Source organism: Empidonax traillii, unplaced genomic scaffold, assembly GCF_003031625.1.
Source record: "Empidonax traillii isolate 1590-97213 ecotype Southwest subspecies unplaced genomic scaffold, ASM303162v1 scaffold407:size753175, whole genome shotgun sequence".
Lineage (NCBI taxonomy): Eukaryota > Metazoa > Chordata > Aves > Passeriformes > Tyrannidae > Empidonax > Empidonax traillii.
The window spans coordinates 649,683-671,898 of record NW_020955600.1 but is presented as its reverse complement, the minus strand read 5'-3'; the positions used below and the strand labels follow the sequence as shown (position 1 = coordinate 671,898).

The window sequence follows — 22,216 nt, the reverse complement described above, 5'->3', positions numbered from 1 at the left end:
GTTTTTTCCTCGTTGAAACCTCAGATTATATTTGTTATCACTGAACATAGAAATATAAATCTATTTCTTGCAGAAACTTTAATTTACTGCTCAAAAAAGGCTACTATGGGTCATATGGTTTACAAAAAGAATGTGAGATAAAATGTGAATATATTAAAAGTGTAATTATCTAAACAGATCCAGCAATTACAGAAAATGCAGAGAATTCAGCAGTTTAGTAAACTAACAGCTGTAAATCAACCAAGTCCAGGTAGGTTGGATCTACCAGATAAAGCTCAACAAGGAAATGACGGGTTCAGTCACATGGAGAAATAACAGAAACATTTAATCAGGGGCTGAGCAAAAGGGCTTTTAGAAAATGATGGGAAAAATTCAGGCATCAATCTTAGAACTAATGCTTTTAGTAAAATCATTTTTGTTACCTTTGCAGATGAATCAGTCAGTGACAAAGGCTTTTTACAGCAGGGATGGGAGCACCTCCACAAGGACCCCTGTCACGGAAGTGTTGAGGAATTCACCAGTACAAAGTGTCAGGTGCTGAGTCTGGACTGGTGGGACTGGTAATGAGAGTGCTGGGAGCTCCTATAAACTACAGGTGACCAAAAAGTCCCACAGTTATCATGGAATGGCTGCGAACCAGAAATCCAATACAGCCATTAAGGGGACAGATGTGATCCTTTCAGTGTAATGGCTCAGATTGTGTTCACAGAAGAGAGGGAACTCTCAACACTGAAATCCCTGGTGCCTCACCACGAGCCACTGTCTGGAATATCCCACTTTTCTGGTCACCCCCATCCAAGGAAAATTAATTCAAACAAATCAATACAAATAGGATGACCAGGAACAGAGAACTTTGCTTTTGAGAGGAGACTAACATTTAATTTTGTCCAAGAAATGAAGGGTTTAAGTCTCTCTAAGGTCAACTGAACTGAGGACAGACACACAGCATTACAAATACACTGGCACAGACATACAGGAAGCCCTAAAACTGCCTTCCAAGAGAAGTCATGGCCAAATCCCAAATATTCCTAGAATGGACCTTTGCTGCCAGTCTGGGCAATTACACCTCATAAACTCTGAGGGAGTGAACTCCCTGACTCAGCCCCACATCCCTGCTCTGGCCAAACCCCCCAGTAACATTCCCTACGTTCCCAGCCAGCACTGAGGATCAGTTCCAGTAACATTCCCTACGTTCCCAGCCAGCACTGAGGATCAGTTCCAGTAACATTCCCTACGTTCCCAGCCAGCACTGAGGATCAGTTCTAGATGAGATGCTCATTCTGCATTTTCTTCTTTGGAAATCCCCCCTAAGCTTTCCAAGTGTTGTTCTTGAAACGAGCCCTCCCACTTACACTGTGCTACAGGGAGAGACGCAAAACATTCCTGTTATTTTTTTTCCCCATAAACACATTGCACAATTTGAGGTTTTCATCTTTAAATTTAATTAAAGAAAAATGTCTCAAAGTGATGAAGCATGTCTGACTTCCAGCTTCTTTCAATGGCACAAGCCAGTGCAGTAAATTGTAGAAAGCGAGCTCAGTTAGAATTTTATTTTCATTTAAAATAAAAAATAGAGAGAAAACTCTCCAGATGTGAGGTCTTGTTAAAAAAGTGGCTGTTCACTTGTAAACAGAATCAAAGTGTTAAGAACACAGTTTCATACAGCTTAAACAAAACCACTTTTCTGAAGCAGTACAAGTATGTTACAACACTGTAAGAACACCAAAAGCAGAAAACAAAAGAATGGCAGAAGAATCACAAAACATTATTTACTGAAGTGATAAATAATTTGCGTTGAATGTTAATAGCTTGACATTTTATTGCTCCAATGGTAACATGTTGACAAGGAGATGTAGTAAACTCTCTTAGTGGGACAATAATAAACATCTCTTTATGGTTTTGCACATGGAGTTTTGTATCTAAACAAGGAAAGCAAAGGAACTTGAGTTTGGATTTACCAAAATCACACCAGATTTAGAAGGAATTTTTTTCCCGTTGTTAAAGCCACCCATTTACAACTGCATCCACACTTCCCAGGCTTGTCTGTGCACGTCTCGGACGCTTTTTATGTCCCTCCTGTGGTAAAACACCTTCCCAGGCACAGGTGGGGGATAAGCAGTAAGCTCTGATGCTCTGCCAGTGTTCCTTACTGCTTAGACACAAAACTCACTGATACAAACCCAACGATTTCCTGGATAAAAACTAGAAAGTTAGTGTCAACATGTTTATATGAAAAATTAAACACTGATTTGGTAGACAGTAGCTGCTTTTAAAAGTCTGCTGCAAACTCACCCTCCTGAGGTACCAGTTCCTCCTCTCCTCACTCTGCTGTTGGAACCAGCCAAGGCACTTTCTTTACCGCTTCCACTCCCTTTGCTGACATGAATCTCTGTTCTGTTGCTACAGATTCTTTCTCCAGCTGACTAACATCCTCCCTAAGCAGGTTTACCAATTCATGCTGATGGCTTTATTGTCAAAAATGACAGAATTCCCTGGGGATGTTTTTCTATGAAAGCAAAGGAGAGCCCAGGCAAAACAGAACCTGTGCAGGGAGCTCCCGTCAGCACTGAGAGCTGCCCTCACCCTTCAGTGAGCTGGGGATCTTTCAGATGCAACTATAATAACTGCTGCTGGCTTTGCATTCTCATGCAAATTCATCTACTTATTAAACATGGAGCTTGATGGAGATGGCAGTTTTGGCTCTCGTTCTTGACTAGTTTGCTTTGTAGCCACATGGTTCAATGTCTGTTAGAACACAAAAGGGGAGGCCCATTCGTGGTTTGGAGAGTGCACAATTAATAATTAAGGACAAAGTAAAATGTACAGAATCTACACAGTTAAAATGTAAACTTTAATGTGCTGAAGTGCTCAAGGCCAGGTTGGGTGGAGCTCTGAGCAACCTGGAAGGTGTCCCTGCCTATGGCAGGGGGTGGGACTGGAGGAGTTTTAGGATCCCTTCCAACCCAAACTATTCTGGGATTCCATGGAAAGTGCCTGTTCTCAAATGGAAAAGTATGTTTGGAAAATACAGGTCCATAAAGAAGAAAATAAGAACCTGCTGAGATCTCTTGAGTTTCTCACACAAAACCCAAAAATCATCAACAAAGCTCTGGCATAACAACAAGAAACTCCCATTGTTCTGTTAATTAAGCCAAGCTCCCTTAATTTTCTCCAGAAACTCAGGGAATTCCAGAGAACTGGGTGTGCTATTTCAGTTTTGGTTTACCCTGTGTTTTTCTGCCATTATTTTCTCTGCTTCCAGTTAACACTCATTCCAAAAAAACCCACAAATAAACTGGGAGACAACGCTTTGCTTGGTTCTGTGCTGGAAATGCGAGTTGCAAGGTGTAGCTGACATTAACTTCAACCCACACCAGAGGTTTTTATTCAGGTTACAAATGCAGTTCCACACTCAGTTGTCACCAATCTACCAGTCGAGCGCAGCTCCTGCATGAAGTGTGCAGATCCCAGCCTGACTCTCCTCAGCTGTGCAGGAGGAACAGCACCAACTGTGCATAAAACTGGCCTTCTGTAAACACTGTGGACAAGAAATCTGACCTACTACACGTATTAGAATGCAATGGTCCTACAAATACTGTGTTTTAATACCATACTGCAAACTGAAAGGATGCAAATACATTCAGAGGAAATCCCAAGTCACCCCGAAACTAAAAAGCCACTTGGGATGATGTTGCAGGGAGTCAAGTTGTGGCAAAGAAAAGCCTGGACACTGGTGATAACATGATGAATATATGATGATAATATTCATCCCAACTTGCAGATACTCGGCCATCTGCTGGTTTTAATTATCTGTTGTCAGGAAAGGGAGAAAGTTCTCACCAATCTGCATTTGCTTTCTGTTATTGAATGGTCTTGCTTAGGTCAGTCATTCCAGGAAGTTCTTCTACAATCACTTCCCTTCCTGAGATCAGGCAAACAGGGAAGTATCCGAAATAATCCTGAATTCCACAAGGCATTTGTGGCTGTGCAGACACTGCCTGACTGCCAGAATATCTGCAGGAGCCCTTTCAGCTGCTCCTCTTCCTCCCTCGGCATGTTTGGAAATGCCACTGGTTTAGATAAAATTCATTTCCACTGGAAAGGATGTCATGTCACTTATTAACTGTTAAAATGCTGAAGCACAATCACACTACAGCAACAGAGGTGGTACTCCAGCTTTGATTTGGCTCTTCCAGATTTTTCTCCTTAGGAATGAAGATCTCCAATTACGAGACTTTTTTTTTCCCCCTTACTTCAAAACAAAACCTGACATCCAAATGTTCCTAACTCAAAAAGAGACTTTAGGGTATTTTTTGTTAAGAGCAGCTGCCACCTAACCCACAAATGCAGCTTTTTGAGAGGTGAACAGATTCCAGCTTCCTCTTTCAGGTGCTGCAAACACCACCTGAAAGGCTTTTTTTCAAATAAAAAGACAGACAGGAATGCTCTGCATTTTTCATCCATTTACTAAACAAAGTGCAACTGAGCCCTACACATCTGAAAGTACGTCCAAACTCCTCATGGCTTCCCCAGAAAACCACGGGGGGGGGGGGGTCTGTACAGTCCAGGGGACACGAGCAAATGGAACTGGGGGATTGTTGGCAAGAGAGTAAGAGCTATAATACATTCTGTAAACCTTGGCATACCACACTTGACATTATGCAAAGAGTCTATATTTACAAATCCAGAGTGGGTAAACTAATGTCGATGATGATTTTGCAAAGTGCAGGACAAACCCAGTGCTGTTGATTGCAAGTCCTATGCAAGCAGGTTATACTAAATCATCACTACGAGACAATTACCTGGACATTCCTACTGAGGGGTTCTAGGATCGAGACATTTAGGATGGAGCAGAGGATGACACAGCCTTAGGATGCACGTTTTGAGGACAGCAAATAATTGAGAAATGAATAAGGCAGCATGCTCAGAACAAGTTGAAGCAGCACTGATGTCAGATCCCTAGTGGCAACTCTATGAGTTATTATGTTAAAAATTCAGAGTGCAACATAGAAGCCTCGTTTAACATAAAAAAATGTGCAAATTGTTCTCTTCTTAACAAAAGAAAGTAACAGCGAGGAAGATATTCTACTGAAGAACATTTTAAGTCACAGCAAAGTAGACCATCTTCTTTCCAAAATCATCTACAAGGCACTAAGGGTAGAAAATGACAGGTAACATAAAAGACCAATGTTGTTCCTCAGTCAGGTCGAAATATGGGATATTTTGGTAAGAACTCTATTAATATTACCTGTTGAAGAAGGGGAAAAAGACAAGAACAGAACACAGTAACCAAGAGGTTCAAACCTTCAGCACAGTTTCCACGCAGCATTTGCTAGTTCATAAGACTAAACATCTGAGACACTAAGTAAAGAGGGAATGTTCCCCAGGGGAGCAAAGCAGAGGTTCCAGTCATTTGGAAATAGAGGGATTGTGGATGCCTGATTTTTTTGGGAGGACTATCTTTTCCCTTAAAGGCTACCCAAACTCCACAGCTATGTGTTAAAGTGGAGGGGGGAGCAGCAGGATCACAGAAATAGTCCTGAATTCTGCTTTCCTGAAAGGCCCCTCTCTTTTCAAACCTTGTGAAATTTAGAGCTGGCAAAGAAAGAAAAAGAAAAAAAGGAAAAGATCCATAAAAAAACCCCCAACCAAACGAACCAACCCTACAAAAATGCAGTATTTCTGCCCAAATTCTTTGAATCGAAGTAATCATGGATACCACTAGGAAAGGGGGGGATGTGTTCAAGAACTGGGCACTGTGCTGGGGTGGGAATGAAGTGCCAGGGGGTCTCCCCCATTCCCAGGCACAGACCAAAACAGGTGTGTCTGCCCTGCAAACACAGCATTGTGAGGGAGCAGAAACAGGTTTGTGGTGAGTGTCTGAGTGCCAGGATGAGCCCTGGCTGCTGCTGATAAAAGTGGCCTTTCTGGGTGTGTCAAAGCCAGCTCTGTTTGCCTGAGACCTTTCTGCACAGGCTCACTCTGGCAAGTGAAGGGTCCTCTCTGTGAAATAACAGTGATGGGGAAGAGCAAATTAGGAACAGAAGTAATACTTACATATTCCATCATATTGCTAGTTTCACATTTCCTTTTACTCAGCTTCCAGTGCAAACCAAGCTAAGAAAATAATTAACAAGGGATTAACATACCACATAACACAGCCTTGCTTGGGTGAGCAATGCCACAAGCATTAGCAATACTGAATTATTAACATCTACAACACTTGAGGATCAGTACAAAGCATTATAAGAACAATATTATTAACATATTATTACAAGAATTATAACATGTAAAATTCTTTCATCCCACTATTCTTAAAGCTGAAAAAAACCAAGCACTCTGACTTTTCTTACCTTATGATATAGTCTGTTATTTTCCCATTCTAATAACTTCTGGATTGATCTTCTAGTCTAAAAAGTAGAGTCATATAATAGAGTCAATAATACCCAGAGTGTATTATTAACGGTTCAGTAGCCATGCAGAACAATCTCACTACGACATTTCTGGCTAAGATTAATTTATAAGTTAGTTTTAGATAAGTAGAACCAAGCAAAAGAGAAATTACCAATGGAAATCCCACCCCTTTGACTCCCCACTCCAACTTTTTTCAAGAAAGGAAACACCCTTGGGTTTACTGTTAACTTGGGACTGCAAATCTCCCAGAATTCACATGGATAGGAAGAGACCCCTTGAATTTGGTACTTTTACACACCACAGGCAAGGAAACAAAACCAAATGTCCTCCATTCCCTTGGCCAAACCCTGCACTCACTACAGCTGTTCTCCTGACAACACAAGATTTCCATACGTGCAATTTCCACTCACCACACATCATTTACACACCTGTAATTCCCAGATTTTGCTCCTGTAATTGTGATCTGAACCCTGAAAAACTCTCCCCACCCCACAACTCCAGCTCACAACCCTGCTTGTATTTTCAGCTCTTGGCTACTCAAGTGGGACCCTCATGTTCTGCTCTTCCCACAGCTGTGGGAGAGGAGCTGATTTTTGGAGTTTCAGTGATTTTTGAGGTCACTGTGGTGACCCTGCAAGGTATGCACAGAGTCCCATCCCCAATTCCTGTGCTAAAGGGAATAATGGCAGGTGACCTGCAGCATCTCACTGGGAAAAGATACAGCGGGGGAATCCAGCCCTGCTTTGGGAGCTGCTCCACACAGAGCTCCCCTTGGAATTCAGAGGGATGTGCTGTTTGCTGTGCCAGCTGTCCCAGTTCCACGCTGCAGCCCTTGGATCCCTCTCCCTTGTTTGCTGGGGGCTGTTGTTGCCACAGTTTGCAGACTGGAGCAGTGCTGATCTCACAGCAGTGTGGTGGCTCTTGCAGAACACTGCCCAAGGATATTCCATCCAGGAACACCACGATCAGCAGGAAAACTGGGGCTGCTCTTTCCCACCCTGGGGCTGGGGCTGTGCAGGGCTGAGGGTTGGACTCCATGATCCTTGTGGGATTCCAGCCCAGCACACTGGGGGTTCTGTGAGTGATTTGCTTCTTCACCACTCGGGTTTCCTTCCCTCCTTCCCACTAAACTTTATCCACAGAGCTATGTTTTCCAGATGTTTCCTCTGTGATTTTGCCCCCCATCCTGCTCTGGGGGCAGGGCTGTGTGAGGAAGGGGCTGGGGGGAGCTCAGGGGCTCTCTGGGCTCAACCCAGAACAGGCAAAAATGAAGAACCACCTTGTGATTGTTGGGGCTGAAATACAACTGACACCCCCTGAGCGAAGCCCCATCGTTTTCCTGCTCAGGTATCTCATACATATTCTGTAGCCTTGACAATGACATTAACACTGCAACATCCCCGGGGCATTTATTTTGATTTTCACTACACAAGAACGTAAAATAGGGCTCTCAAACTGCAAATACTCCACTTGCATATCTCATTCCTTGTTTTGTTGCTTGTGGTTTGTCTTATTGAAAGAGCAGAAACTCTGAAAAGCCAGGATTACTTTTTAACAGATTTTTACTAAAGATCTTTTCCTATAATTAAACTAAAAAATGTAAGAGGTTTTTTCCCAGTGCACCTAAATAATATTTGCATTTGGGGATAATAAGATTTTACAGCTGCAAGTCTTACAAACTACGTAAGTGCAAAGAATATCATCACAATGTACCTATTTATGTACCTCCTAAACATTTACTGCTGTGAGAAATCAATCTAAATGGAAGCCACAGAGGTAATTAAGGTCATATTTACTTGGTATTGCTGAAGTGCTTTTCAAAATTACTACTTCAGACCTGATTGCAGGAATGGTCAGTTCTCTGTTGTGGGGGAAGTCTTTAAACTTCCCAAACAGAAAAGGAATTTGTGCTTGTTCTTACTAGAAACAGCACAGTAAAACAGGGCAGATGGAGCACAGCTCTGAAATGTTATGGTATCTGTTGCAGACAAAAAAAAAAAAAAGACTTTTAATTTAAAAAATACTTGGGGGAGGGCTGTGGAGAGGAGAAGTGATTTTCAGTCCAGTTCTGGCAGTCTTAGAAGGTCAATGTGTCCAGTTCTGCACTGATTTAACTCGATTCTTAAACCTTTCGGGGTCCTGGGAATTCAGGTTATGAGGTGGAAGCAGCTATTCCTAAAACTATGAATACAACTGGTAATTTGGTGTCACTTCATTAACAAACCCCTTTTTCCTGTATCCTAAGGAATGGAAAGCAGAATAACCTTTTGAATGCGAGTGAGGCCAAAGAAAGGTCTGGAAATCGGGATGACATTGTGAAAAGTTAATTTGTGCTGTTCTTAGTAATGCTAATAATTGCCAACTCAGCAGAATGAGGAGGTGAAGCAGGCACTCACTCTTTTGTTAAGACAGACTACAGGCCAGAGGCTGCAGCCCAGGGTGCAGCAGCAGCACAGGCAGCCACACAGCAGCCACTTGACGTTGACAGGGAGGTTCTTCCTCAGACAGGCGTTCACTCTGCTGATGCTGGTCTTGAACTCCTCGGGGGCCACCTGCAACACAAGGGCTGCACCTCAGCGGAGAGTGCACTGAACCACTGCCTGCCCTACAGCTCCAAACGGCCCTGAACGTCACCCAGGCACAGCTGCACCCACCTCCCAGAGCAGGGAGCTGCACCCACCAAAGCATGGCCACCAGGGAGCAGGGAAAGTCCCTTCCCTGGGCGGGCCCTGCACAGACTTCGTTAGAGAGCTCAGGTAAACAGCCTCATCTGAGTTTATTGCACCACTGACAGATCAATCGGCCTGACAACACAGAGGCCCCCCAAGACAATTAGAATTGGGACCCAATACATGCACTGGCTCCACTGGCCAAAGCCAGGGAACAATGGCAGAGGGCTGCTTCCCAAGGGAATGTGGGGAAAGGAGTAGCACAAGGGATAATATTGTCCACATTCATTTCACACCAGTGCAAGTCAGCACTGGGCCTGGCTAAGGGGGACCTCTGCCCACAGATAAACTCCTGGAGTGGTCCAGACTGACTTGGAGCCACAACTTCCCTTGTGGCTGCTTCCTAAAATAGGGCAGCCTGGAAAGGTATATACTGGATTATATTCAAGAGCACTGCACCTTGTACATGGTTATGGATAAAGCTGAGCTGTTAAAAAACAACTGATTTAAAATAAGGACTACTCAGCAGAGCTTAGTCAAAATAGTATTTTCTATAAATTGCCACTGCAGAGTCACAGTGGAAACCCCCATTTTCTATCAGAAATAAGCACACTTCTCCAATAGCAGCATGTTTCTTACCTATTTACACACCCCAAATCCCTCACCTCTCTACAGGCTCTAAATAACTCGTATCTGACAAGCCAACTATGGACTTGAGGCACTGACTCTGAGATGACACCTTTAGCTGTAACACAGTCCAGGGGGGACAGTAATCAACTCCAACTCCAACAGACTCAACCAGGCAGGCACAGCTCAAAAAAAATACCAAAAGCAGACACCAAAAAATCTTCCCTAACGACTTGCAAAGTTGATGAAAAGAAACCACCCTGGGATGAGTCTGTACACAAATCTGTGCAACCACACAACCCCCAAGCCCAGCTCTGCCCATCTGGGTCTGCAACCCCACCACAAGTGTTAATTTAGTGACAAAGATTCCTTTGAGCAGGAGCAAAGCCCCGGGGCAGGAAATGGAGAGGACCTGCTGCTGCCTCCTCCTATTCACCAGAGCTAAATTCCTGAAAGCACTGCAGGAAAGGCAGCAAATAAATCCAGCATCTGTTTCCTGGCCATTGAGGTGGCCAGGCAGCAGAGACAGGGGCCTGAGTTAGTAACATAAGATTTAACATTGGGGTTGTTTTATAAATACCAAGTATTTATTCTGCACTAATACAGCCTGCCTCCCTCCCACATTAAACAGGCTGCTTTGGTTTACACACACAAATGGAGCAACTAAAAACACGTCTTTATCTATTTTACAACAGACACCTTAGTTTAGGGGGAAAAAAAAAAGAAAATGGCAATAAAACCCCAGACATCCTTCCTACTTCTTTTCAATGAAAAAAAAAATCCCACTGGAATGTGGAAGACTGGCCTGGACTTGCATGTCTCTGAAACAAGGTTTTACAGCCCCCTTTGCCAATGCCAGCTGTTGTATTTGGGATGTCACAAATAGCAGCTGTTGTATTTGGGATGTCACAAATAGCAGCTGCACATGAGCAAAAACATTTCATCTTCATTGCAGGAGAATGTTTTGTAGCAAAGCACAACTGGGCTGTTGTTTGCAGTGACCTGTCCAGCTGCTACAGGCAGAGGTGCCTCAAAGGAAATGGATATTTCTACGTTAATTAGCATTCCCCACCCCTGAGGAAGTTTCCACGTGCCCCTAAGGTATATTTTGGAATTTTACGTGTACCATTTTACCTGGTTATTTGAAAGATTAAAAAAAAAGCAGTTTTTTTTCTTAACCCATTAATACTTTTGCAATGGAACCCCCTGAGAAAAGAGAATGTCCCCTTTTCCACTGGACACAAAGTTTGCTGGACCTTGCCATGATCACCACCCAAGCCCAAATCCAGCTGGACAAACCTCCCAAAGGCCATGGAATCTGCTTTAGTTTAACAAGAACAACCCTCATCATCAGTGATGCCTCCAGCATGAAAAGAACTCAAACAGATTCTCAGCTGGCAGAAAGGTGTGGGCCCTGACAAGAGAACACAGGGATGGGGACATTCCCTGTTCCTGGGACCATCCTCAGGGAGTCCCTGTCCACAGTTTGATCCTATTTTGTAAGAACAATGTTGAAGTTCTCTCCTTCCTGCAGAACAAATGGTTACACTGGAAACCAGCTCTGGATGCCAGAGAGGAACAGAACATTTCCAGTTCAGGAACGCTGCTCTGATGGTTGCCTTCCCACAGTGTTCTGAAAGCACCACCACCACCTGCTAACTCCCCAAATACTTCCATTTGAAGAGAAATCTCTTGGCTACAACAGAAGATGAAATTACCTGAGATGGTTTTGGCTAACCCAGACTCTTGGATTATTTCTCCCTTTAGGAAATGGAATCGCAACAAATCTTTCTGTCACTTAGGGACAAACCTTCATCTGAACTAAAGGAACTGGTGATCAAGATGAGCCTCATATTGGGATGAACAGAAGTAAGAAACAGCTTGTTGCTCTCAGTTTACAGCTCAGGGACAGTTAAACTTTGTTACACAGTGATAAGGAAGAAAATACCTGTGAATAAAAGAACTGCTCTAATTTAACAATAAAATGGTATCCAAATCAAAGTCACCAAAGAATTTTGTGCATTTTCTGGCATAACTTTAAATCTCACCTTTCCTCCAGGTACAGCTGCTGAAAGATGGGTATGAAATGACTAATGGAGCTCAAACAAACAGAGAATCAACAGCACCTCCTGCACAAAGAAAGGTCCCGGGAAAGGGCAGTTTTGAGGGATTCTGGAATCTCTTGGAGGGTTGTGTCTGGCTCCTGGAAAGCCTGAGATAAGCACAAGGCTTCTGGCTGTGCAGGGCACCTTGGGAAGGGACAGCAGCTCCTTTTAGGCCCTCGAGGGAGGGGAAAAAACAAAACACATAAAAGGAAAGGAGGGGGTGTCATAATATTTTACAACAGGATGCAGAGGATCCACAAACACAGGAAGAGAGCAAGGCAAGCCCAGCAGGCCTGATCTTTCTCCTTCAATCAGCAGGATCACAGGCCCTATCAATCACAGGCTGCAGGGGGACCACAATGCCCAGCCCACCCTTTATGGCTCCCATTGCACAGTCCTCTCTGGGCAGGGCCCTTTTTGTTTGAGATCAGAGCAGGGAACTCCACTTTCTCCCTTAAGGTTCACTGCCCCCACCATTTTCTGGTCACCTGGAGCAGTGGGTGCAATTGTGCTGCACACAATGGAGAGTATTTTGTTAAAAGCTATTAAGCGCTTGTTTTAAAAGAATTAATAATCCTGTAAAACTGCAGCACACAGAATTTAAATGTAACCAGAATTTAAATGTAGGCCAATGTCCAATGACGTTATTAATAATAATGTAATTATATAATATTACATTAGTACAAGTTAAGTACTGCCTTTCTATTAAGTGTAGTTAAATCTTTTCTTTAAGCATTCCCTTGAAAAGAACACAGGTTGAGAGCCTGGCTCAGGATTTCGGAACAAGCTGAGCTTGTGTCTCACCCTGCAAGACGAAGATGAAGTCAACGTGGCTGAATTAGCCAGGCCCAATTTCTCACCTACCTGGCCTTTCCCTTTATTATTTTATTGGCTGGGCTCTCTCCTCCAGGAAAGCAAGAACCACCTCAGTTCAACACTGCAGATGCAGTTCAGGCACTGCAGCTCCAGGCTGACTCCCCAAAAACTGGGAGACTTGGGGGGAGGGGAGATGGCTGAAGGAGGAGAGGTGCTTCTGATTTCAAAAAAGCAAATGAGCAGAAGGTTTCCTACCATCATTATGTGGATGGGCACATAATGTGAGGGGCAGGAAGCTGAATAAGTTACTGACCCAATTCAGTGGGGCAAAAACCCCCAAAGTTTGGGCTTCTGGGACAAAGGTGTAGCTGGCTGCTTTTCTCTGGTTAGGATTTTTCTTGTGCATTGGACAGATTGCCATCCTCTGTTTAAAAACCTGCCTCTTTTACATCTGTATTTATTCAAAAGGAAAGCAAAACCATAGAAAAACCCATCAACCCCATCTAAGGGCTTCATCTCCTACTCTCCATTAGCAGAAGGGATATATTATTAATATCAACTCACAGTGGACAGCAAAGCCATTCCTGTTCCCAGACATTGTGAATAAACTGCCATTGCCTTAGAGCAGCTGAGCACTAATGCAAGTCCACGGTAAACACCTCAATCCCAATTTGTTAATATAAACAGTCACACTGCTATTCATAGTGTTTGATTTCATAAAAATGTAAAACCCAACATTTTAAGAACAGAGGAAGATCTTAAAGTGGTGTCTCCGTTGACTACAATGCTGATTATTGTGAATTATTTAGCAGGGTATTGGAAGAAAACCTTCTTACTAGAAAAAAACTATTGTATTTTCACTTTCATAGGGATTAAAATGATGGACTGTCTCAACCAGAGGAAGCAGCAGATTATTTATTTCTTGCAATTCATGAAAAGTATTAAAAACCAGAAGACCCACAACTGTGGTTTTTAATGTCTTCCATGGCAGTGCGTGGCAGGCAGGAAGAAAAATATGTTTACTGCCTTGTTTCATTGGTGTTCTCCCCTGACAAAAGGGAATTCATTTCCTTTCAAGGTCTTCTGGCTCAGAAAGCCCCTCAAATGCCCAAGATAGCAGGGTATCAAGACTTTCAGCAGACACATCACTCCTGTGTCACTGGCACAGCCACAGAGCAAATGCCCAGCACAACTTCCTCTCTCCTCTCCTTGCTAAATTAAGTCCAAGCAGTCAACTCAACTTGAAATTAAGCTTTTGTTCACTGTCTGTTTAACAAGGGGAGGACAATCAAGTGGAAAATGTGACAGGCTGGTATTAAAAAGTGTAGGCTCGGGGGGTTGGGTTTGGTTTTTTAATATACACAAGTACATTTTAGAGACAGAGAAAAACACAGAACCCAATTCAGTTTTAACATTTCTCACTAGGGATTTTCTATGGGCTTATTTATAACAAACTACAGCTTGAGTAAAAGAACATGAAATTTTTCTTTCCAAAAGAAAAAAAAACAAACCACATTCTGTGGCTTTGCAGTGATCAGCAGGAGCTGCCCAGGAGAGCACAAGCCTGAGCCCCAGGGTGTGTTATCCCAGCCATCAGCACTGCTCCTGTCAGCTGGAGGGACACTCTGCAGCAAGGCCACTATTGCCAGGCTGCACACGTGCTGCAGATGTTTGGGATGGCATTAGAAAAAGTAGGAAGAGCCAAACTTTTTCCTCGCAGATTCTGGGAAAGATACACAAAGGGGATAAAAAAATGAAACAAAGAGAGTGAAAGAGCAGGAAGGAAAAAAATATCCCAGAGGAAAAAGAATTAAAAATGTTAAAGTCTAAAAAAAATACAACAATGAAAAGAATTTAAAGCCATAACTAAGAATTTTGTGAAGATTTAATTAATAGGTACAAATTGTTGTTTCTCAAACCTGCATTTAGGTAGGCGACAGGACTCCAGAGAAAGCAGATTTGTCACTATTCATTTTCAGAACTAAACCATTGTATCTCTGAAAATCAACTAAAAACCTACTTAACTTGTAGATTTAACACTACACTTTGTTTTGTAAAGCTTCAGACCAAACAGATTGTCTTCCAGAGATCTGTCTAATCACACACTCAGGGCTTGTCAGACACTCCAAAGAGAGGTGCAGTGTCCAAACTCAGCAAATTCACAGCGGAGGGAGCCCCAATTCCAGGTATTTACACAGCCAGCTGAAGTGAGTCCTGCTTTCCTGGCTGTTGCCTGCATGGAAACAGTGGGGTTTTTGCTGTGTTTAAACTGTCAGTAATGATGGCAATCCCTGCAAAGCTTTGTTTTCTTGTTTCAAAGTGCACTGCAGGGACTGGTCAGCAACCAGCTGGTTCACACAGGCAGAGTTAACAACCTCTAGTGGGGTGATGAGCATGGATCTAACACAAACCACTGGATGCACTGCATCTTCCCATGGAAAAAGAACAGTTTAATCTCACACTTACCTTCCCTGTCAGAACAGAAGGAAATTCTGTATCAAACTTGTTGCTCAAGCCAAACCTTGAAAACAAAAGAGACAAACAAAATATATTCCACCTAACTTACTTTGTTTCCCTTAATCAAAAAATGTAATAAGATTTTTTTAACTTTAGAAAAAAAGAAAACTCTTCATTTCTTTTGCCCTTACATTCACATCATTTCATGAGCTTTCCATCTCAGTTTATATAAGGTCTCCTGTATCATTTATAAGGTCATTTCTAAGACAGAAATACAGCTTGTTGCCTTATTTAATAACTCCAAGTCCCCAAAAAAATGCAAAAATTCTGTTACAATTGGATGGCAGGAAGTTTCAATCTTTGCTGTCTTTACAAAAAACCCTCCAGCTGTTAAATTCCAGTTTTACTGTGTTCAATAATCCTTTGACTCATGCAATTGTTCCACATGCAACAGATGAAGCTCATTATGAGGAACCCATTCATCATCATCATCTTAGAAATTTATAACCATCTGGGTTTCAAACACTGCTTTGGACTGAGTTAAACTGTCTCATGCAAAACATGTTAGAGCCTCCACGAAGAACAGTTTGACAGCTGTGAACTTTAAGCAGATTAAGTCTCAGACAGGTCTGAGTGTGGCTGCTCTTCACTGCAGCGTTCTGGGCTTCGAGCAGGAGGGGTTCATTCCAACCAGGGAAGCTACAGGGACTGGGATTGCTTGGAAAGCTGTTCCCACCAGCTCCACAACTCCTGGGCACTCACAGTTGAGTGATTTAACAGAAGCCAGCAGCAGCTGGCCCTCAGCAGCTGGATGTTTGAGCAGAGCTTCATGTCACAACTGCAAAGTTAAATACACTGGATATCAGGCCCACCATCAGCTCTGCTGAACTGTCTCCTGAGTGTTTGTGTTTAACAGAAGACAAAAACCCCACAGAAGGGCACAAACACGTTTGGTGTTGATGTTTTACTGGAGGAACAAACCTGGAAAGTACTTGCTGTGGTTTGGATTGGCAGGACCTTAAAGCTCAGCTGGTTCCACGCCCTGGGCAGGGACAGATTCCACGAGGCATCAGCGCCCAGCACTGCATCACTCACAGCCCTGGGCACCTGCAGGGGCACAGGGCCCCAAAACTCACCCTGACACCCTCAAAACAGGTCAAACCAACCTTAAAGAAGAGAGAGGCACAACAGAAGAGCTCGTGCTGGCTTTAGAAATCCAGCAAGCTCATTGAAACGTTTGCCAACAACACCAGGGAAGGCCAAGTGCGTTCTGCAATGAATAATTTCCCTCAGAGCCTTGACTCTTGTCAAGAGCATCATACTGGAGCACTGGTTGTGTAAAACATGACAAAAACCCACCAAAACAGTAAAAATAATGAGATTTTAGGCAAGCCCAAAGGTTACTAATATAGCACATTTCCATTCTCTGTGAATGTAACCTGCCAAGTCAGCCTCCACATTTTGTAGCTTTTCTTTTTAAGCTGAAGTCTTCTAAGTTTTGTAATATATATTTAGTTTTAAGGAAGCTTGAAAAGCAATGGGGTAATCCTTTCCATCTTTAAAAAACCTGAGAAAAGACTAGCAATAGGAAAAACACACACAAGGCTGTTTTGAGGAGAACAGACTCCTCTGGGCACCAGCAAAGAAACCACCTGAAATGATGCCAAAGGAGCAGCAATCAGACAATAAAAGAACTTCTGGAAAGTCCAGGTAATACTCAGAATTATTTACTCTAGCCATGTAACATCAGACTAATTCCACTAAATCATAAAAAGGGCCACCTCTCCCAGAGCACTGACTCTTACAGGGGCCAGGAGACAGCAAAAGAAAGAAAAAACAAAATAAAAAAGCAAACATGTGCCAGCAGTGTCCCAGGATCCTCCAACAACTCTTAGTTCAAACACTTCCCAAGCCACAGGTAGTGTTTTTTACCTCACTGATCACATGTGCTCATTAAAATTCCCGCTGCACCCCCAATTTCCATAAAGCACAAGATAAATTACTGCTGATTTCGATTCTGATTCAGATTGCAAGATCACCATATATTTTCTTACGTTGTCTGAATGTAGATGTCATGCAACATGTTTAAAACCCAAGACTTTCATCAGTTGCCACACTGACACCTGCAAAGGGCTACGAGGATGTGAAAGTTGTGATCCCCCTGAACACAGGAATGCCACACTAAAATACTGCACTTGGGCAGCACCACTGATGGCCTCTGGAACACTTTCACACACTGCCCTGTGATTATTTACCACAGCTTAGAAATATGAAACTCCTGCTAGGTGGGGCAGGGGGTGGTGATTCAGGAACTAAATGAAATAAAAGATGTGAAGCAGGATGTTATACAGTTGTACAGCTTTGCAAGCAGCTCTGTGAAAGCACTGAAGCGTTATTAGAATATTTAATGGAAAAAAGGTTAAGATTTAAACTCCTGATCAAGAGATAATAAACTTCACTGGACTTCCTCCAACAGATTAGTGATCTAGCAAGATCAGGCCTACAAAGCTTCCTAAAATTCAGTGTATTTAAAAATCCCTGCCTCAAATCAATTCCGGTACCTGTTCTTAAAGTCCCTGAAAGCATCAGCTGGTGGTGACTTATTTCTGGGCCAGTTCTCTGACTCCTCAGTGAGAGCTGCCCAAAGTGGAACGTTTAGAAATTCAGATCAGTCACCCACATTCTTGGGTTGCACTTTTCTCACTGCATGACAAGTATCTGGAAAAGCAAGGCACTGTTTCCTACAGGCTGGAACAGAACTAGGATGACCTCACTTTGCAGCTCTGTCCCTCCTTCCCTGATTGCATGTCTGGCATCAGACAAGTGCCATCACCTCATCTCCCCCCATCAGTGAAGTGGGGAGAACACAACTTCCCTGAAGGAGCTGCAAGAAGATCCATCCCTAAACCCCTCCAATCAGACTGAAAGGAACACCAGCTGCAAACCCCACCTGCAACAGGTTCCACAATATGAAGTTCTGTGAGTTCACAAAGCAGGACCTCAGGTTTCCCGTGCCCAGAAGATTTTGGGAAACACCCTCCTATCTAGAAGGGACATCTTTACAGGTTTTAATTTTGACTTCAATAGTGCTTCTTTCTCCTCTCTCCCCTGCTGTACAGGCAGTAATCATCCTGGCTGGCCTGCAGCAGTAAAGCTCTCCAGGTGCTCTGCCCACACCCAATACAGGTTCCATTTACCCCCCCAGGACAGAGGAGCTCAGGTCCCACACACTGCTCTTTCTGAGGCATCAGCCCAGCTTTGTCAGCATAAAGATGAGATTCATCAAGAAATTAATAAATAATGAGTATCCAGGTAAAGATGATATTCGTCAAGAGCCCTGAGCTGAAATCCCCTGGAACAGCTGGCATTTCTCTTCCTAATTTGGGGTATTTTCCTGTGGGGCCAACAGAACTATCCAAGAGTGTCCTTACCCATGGATGATGTTTTGGGAAATGAAGTTTTTGGTAAGTAGTGGGAGCCTGAGGTCACTGGCTCTTTGAAATATGCAGGAGATGGAGCAATATCAGATAACAATCAAACGTCATCTCATCACAAAGTGGCTCTTCCCTCCTTTCCCCAGCAGATGACAACAAGCTTTTCATCAGCACCTGGACTGTGGGGCCCTCCCCCAGAAAGCAGGGTGGAACACCAAAAGTTAACTTGCAGCCAAAACCAGGAGGTGTGCAGACTTCAGCAGGAATCACAGGCTGGATACCAAGGGCAATAAAGTGCTTAATGGCTATTCCATGACCTCATTCCATCCATCCACATGGACTTAACGATATGGAAAAATCACATAGGATAAATAAAACCTTATAACCAAGTTACAGTTTGTTTACTGCTCTGCTTCTGAAAGTTATTGTCTTTGCTTTGCTGAGCAGATGACTCAGTCCTCACTAAAAATGCCTGTGTTGAGATATTTGGATACACCAAGCAGAGTCCCACTGACTATGCCAGAAACAGCAAACAAGGGGTTTATAACTCATCAAAATGGAATTTCAGAAGCAAAGGCATTTACTAGGACCTACTAATTTCCCTGTGCTAAAAGTCAAAAGCTTTCTGAAAACAATAAATATGACTGAGAGCTATTTTTTTTCAAAGAAAGAATCTTGAACAAGATGAGAATAAACTTTGCCAACCACTTTCACATACATTCTCTCCGAGGAAAATAAAACAAATACACATTTCATGGTCACTCTTACCATGCACAGGGGGAGCTGGGTTAGCAAAAGTCAGTGGAGAGAGCAAGATCCTGCTAAATACCCTGGGAAGGTCCTCAGTTTATGTTCAGTCCTGTTGGATGCTGCAGAACAGCTCTGTCAGGAGAGCAGCTCACTGATGAGGGCGGAAGGATAACCACTAACACAGAGTTTGAATCTCCCAACTTGGGAGTTTTATAAGAGAACTGTACATGAAAAGCTGAAGCAGAAGATGACCCTGGAATTTGAGAGTTATCCCTTCTCTGTACTCCAAAAGTATCCAAGAAAGGCAGAGACAGCTGAAGAACAGGAGGCATCTGAAACAATGGGAAACAATGGCTTTATAAAGATAACTGGTTCTCTTTAATAGTGCTTGGCTTGTCAGGACAGAAACTTTTATCAGCAGTTGTTCCAGAGAGGTTCAGGAAACAAACACAAGTTTTCCTGGCTGACTATCCCACCTCGGTAATTGGAGCAGGCTGATTTCAAAAGCATCGGTGCGACCAAAAAGTGGCAGAGTTCAGCACTGATACACACTAACCACAGACTCTGTGGGCACAAAGCACAACAGTTCCCCTTTCAGAGGAGAGTTCAGATTACCTACTGCAGTGTCCAAAGCTTACTTGCATGTTATTGGTAACATCTACTAACTGGTTTTATTAGTTTAAGGATATTCAAAAATACATCAGGAGGTGCTAAAAGCTGCCTTCTACCACACAGGTGGGGATACCTATTACAGGAGGAAAGCTGAGAGGGGTGGAGAAAAGGAAAATGAGTTGGAAGGGGTTCAGCTGAGGTGGCTGCAAGGGTAGCTCAGGATTTCCCCTGACAAGTACTGCTTTCTTTTGATGGAGACACCCCCAGTTCTGGGAGATGCTCCTGCCCATCCCCAAGAGGTGTTGGAGCCAAGCAGGAGCTCTGAGGAACATCACTGGCACACAGAGAGCAGCACAGAGGACAAAGCAAACAAGTGTGTAATGTTTGTTCCAGAGAACTCCTAAGAGGGGTCTATAGCATTCTGACAACCCTGTTTACGTTCCACCTCTCCTTCAGTGAGGCCACTAGCTATCTGGGGTCAGGGCAGAGGAAAATTCCATCAGCACAGCAAATGCACTGTGATGCAGCACAGCAACCCCCCACTGGCACCAGCTCCATGCAAACCTGAATCAGCCTTACAGGAGGACACAGCACCACATCCAACACTGGTTCCCTTGGGATGGGAGAGCCTTCCCCACCCAGTGCTGTCATTGCAGAGATCACACTGCACCTATTTACAGAGAGAAACCTGCATTTTATGCAATCCAAAGACAGGGCCAAAGCAACACGAGATGGGCCTCTGCAACACAGAACCTTCAGCACCTCCCTCCCTGCCACGAACATCAGTGTAACAACCAACAGCTTGTTAGGGATGTGCTTGGCTCTGTTAACAGGAGTAAGAACGTTTAAAGAGATCCCTACGAGGAAACATTACAGCTGAGGAAACACAGCTTGCTCATCTCCTGTCCAATGCTGAAGTGAGCAGCAAACATTCCGGCTCACGCTGTGTTCCCGTGATAAAAACACCCAATCTGAGCCCAACTCAAAAGGAAGTTTGGAGCAGATGAAGCCCAGCCCAGCGCCGAGCCTGCTCTGCAGTGCAGTGAGGGGGCTCCGCTGGGGCACAGCGACATGGGCTGAATGGGCTGCCCGTCCTCGCAGCGCCCGGACTTTGCTTTTTATCGAACAAATCGCTTGGGTAAAGCGGAGCCCCAGGGAGGGCTGATCCACCTCCGCATCCAGAGCCAATTCCCGCCGTTCATTCACGGCCGGGGGCTGCCTGGGGCTGCGGGAACACCGAGTCCCACGTTCCCAGGCGCTAGGAGCACAGTTCCCCGCAGGGAGCGGGTGCCGGGGGCGCAGGGCAGCGCGGCCCCGCGCTGAGGGGCGGTCGGGGCCGCCAGGGCCGGGCACGGAGCTGCCGCTGCCCTCACGCTCCCGGCGCTCCCGCCCGCCACGCCGGCCCGCCACGCTGCCCGCGCTCCTTCCTTACACGGTGATGTGCCCGGCGCCCCGCACCGCCACGGGGTCGGGCGCGTCGCGGGGCCGCGGCAGCTCCTGGCTGCGCACCACGGGCTCGGGCTCGTCCTGCTCCTCGTCCTCCTCCTCCAGCTCGTAGATCGTGTCGAAGTCCGCCATGTTGGGCAGCAGGACGCTCATCGCCGGCCCCCCGCCCTCCCGCCGCGCCTGCGCGCCGCGCGCGGGGGGCGGGGCCGCGCCCGGGCCGCTGTGGCGAGAGGCGGGAGCGCGGCGCGCAGGCGCCAGGGCGGGCTGGGGGAGAGGCACGCGGGCAGAGGGTCGGGGGGTCCTCGGTGTCGGTGTCCGTGTCCCTGTCCCCGGCACGGTCTCCCGAGAGGCGGTGCCTCCGTGGAGGTGGCGAGGGAAGAGGGTGGGCGTCCGGTCTCGGTGACCGGAGGGCGGCCGCCTCCCGCGCGCCTGTTCCTCCTCTCAGGAGGGCCGGGGGGGGCGCGAGGCGCTGCTGAGGCAGGTTGCGTTCGCCGGTTACAGCCAAGCCGGAATAACCTCGCTGATTTTTGTTTTCAAACGCTCCGTCTAAGCCTTCGGTATACAACGAACTCGAATATCTACTATCGTCAGGATTTATAACTCCCCCCACGCCCCGCCGCGGCCCCCTCAGGTGCGCGCACGCTTTTCTCGCCCCTCGGGGTCGCCGAGGACCACGAGCCGGCGTGAGGCGCTGCTGGGGGAGGTTACACTTGCCAGTTGTAGTGAAGCTGGAATAACCGTGTTGAGTTGTGCTTTCAAAGATTCCGTCTAATCCTTCTGTGTACAAGGAACTCGAATATCTACCCTACCGTTAGGCTTTAAAGCTGCCCCCCCCCCCCTTCCCGCCCCTCAGGAGCGCCGGGGGTCACGAGCCGGCGCGAAGCGC

At 45.1% G+C, this 22,216-nt stretch overlaps 1 protein-coding gene across 1 annotated transcript; it reads right to left on the bottom strand.

Moving 5' to 3' along the window:
- Nucleotides 1–3,759: 3,759 nt before the first annotated feature.
- Nucleotides 3,760–21,537, bottom strand: LOC114062434 (cysteine-rich hydrophobic domain-containing protein 2-like). The gene is made up of 6 exons (XM_027893830.1): nt 21,317–21,537; nt 15,098–15,152; nt 8,811–8,966; nt 6,354–6,410; nt 6,058–6,117; nt 3,760–5,248 (listed from the first exon to the last, which is right to left on the bottom strand). The coding sequence occupies exons 1-6, from the start codon at nt 21,481–21,483 to the stop codon at nt 5,198–5,200; spliced, it is 546 nt and encodes a 181-aa protein (XP_027749631.1). The 5' UTR covers nt 21,484–21,537; the 3' UTR covers nt 3,760–5,197.
- Between the last annotated feature and the right edge of the window lie 679 nt (nt 21,538–22,216).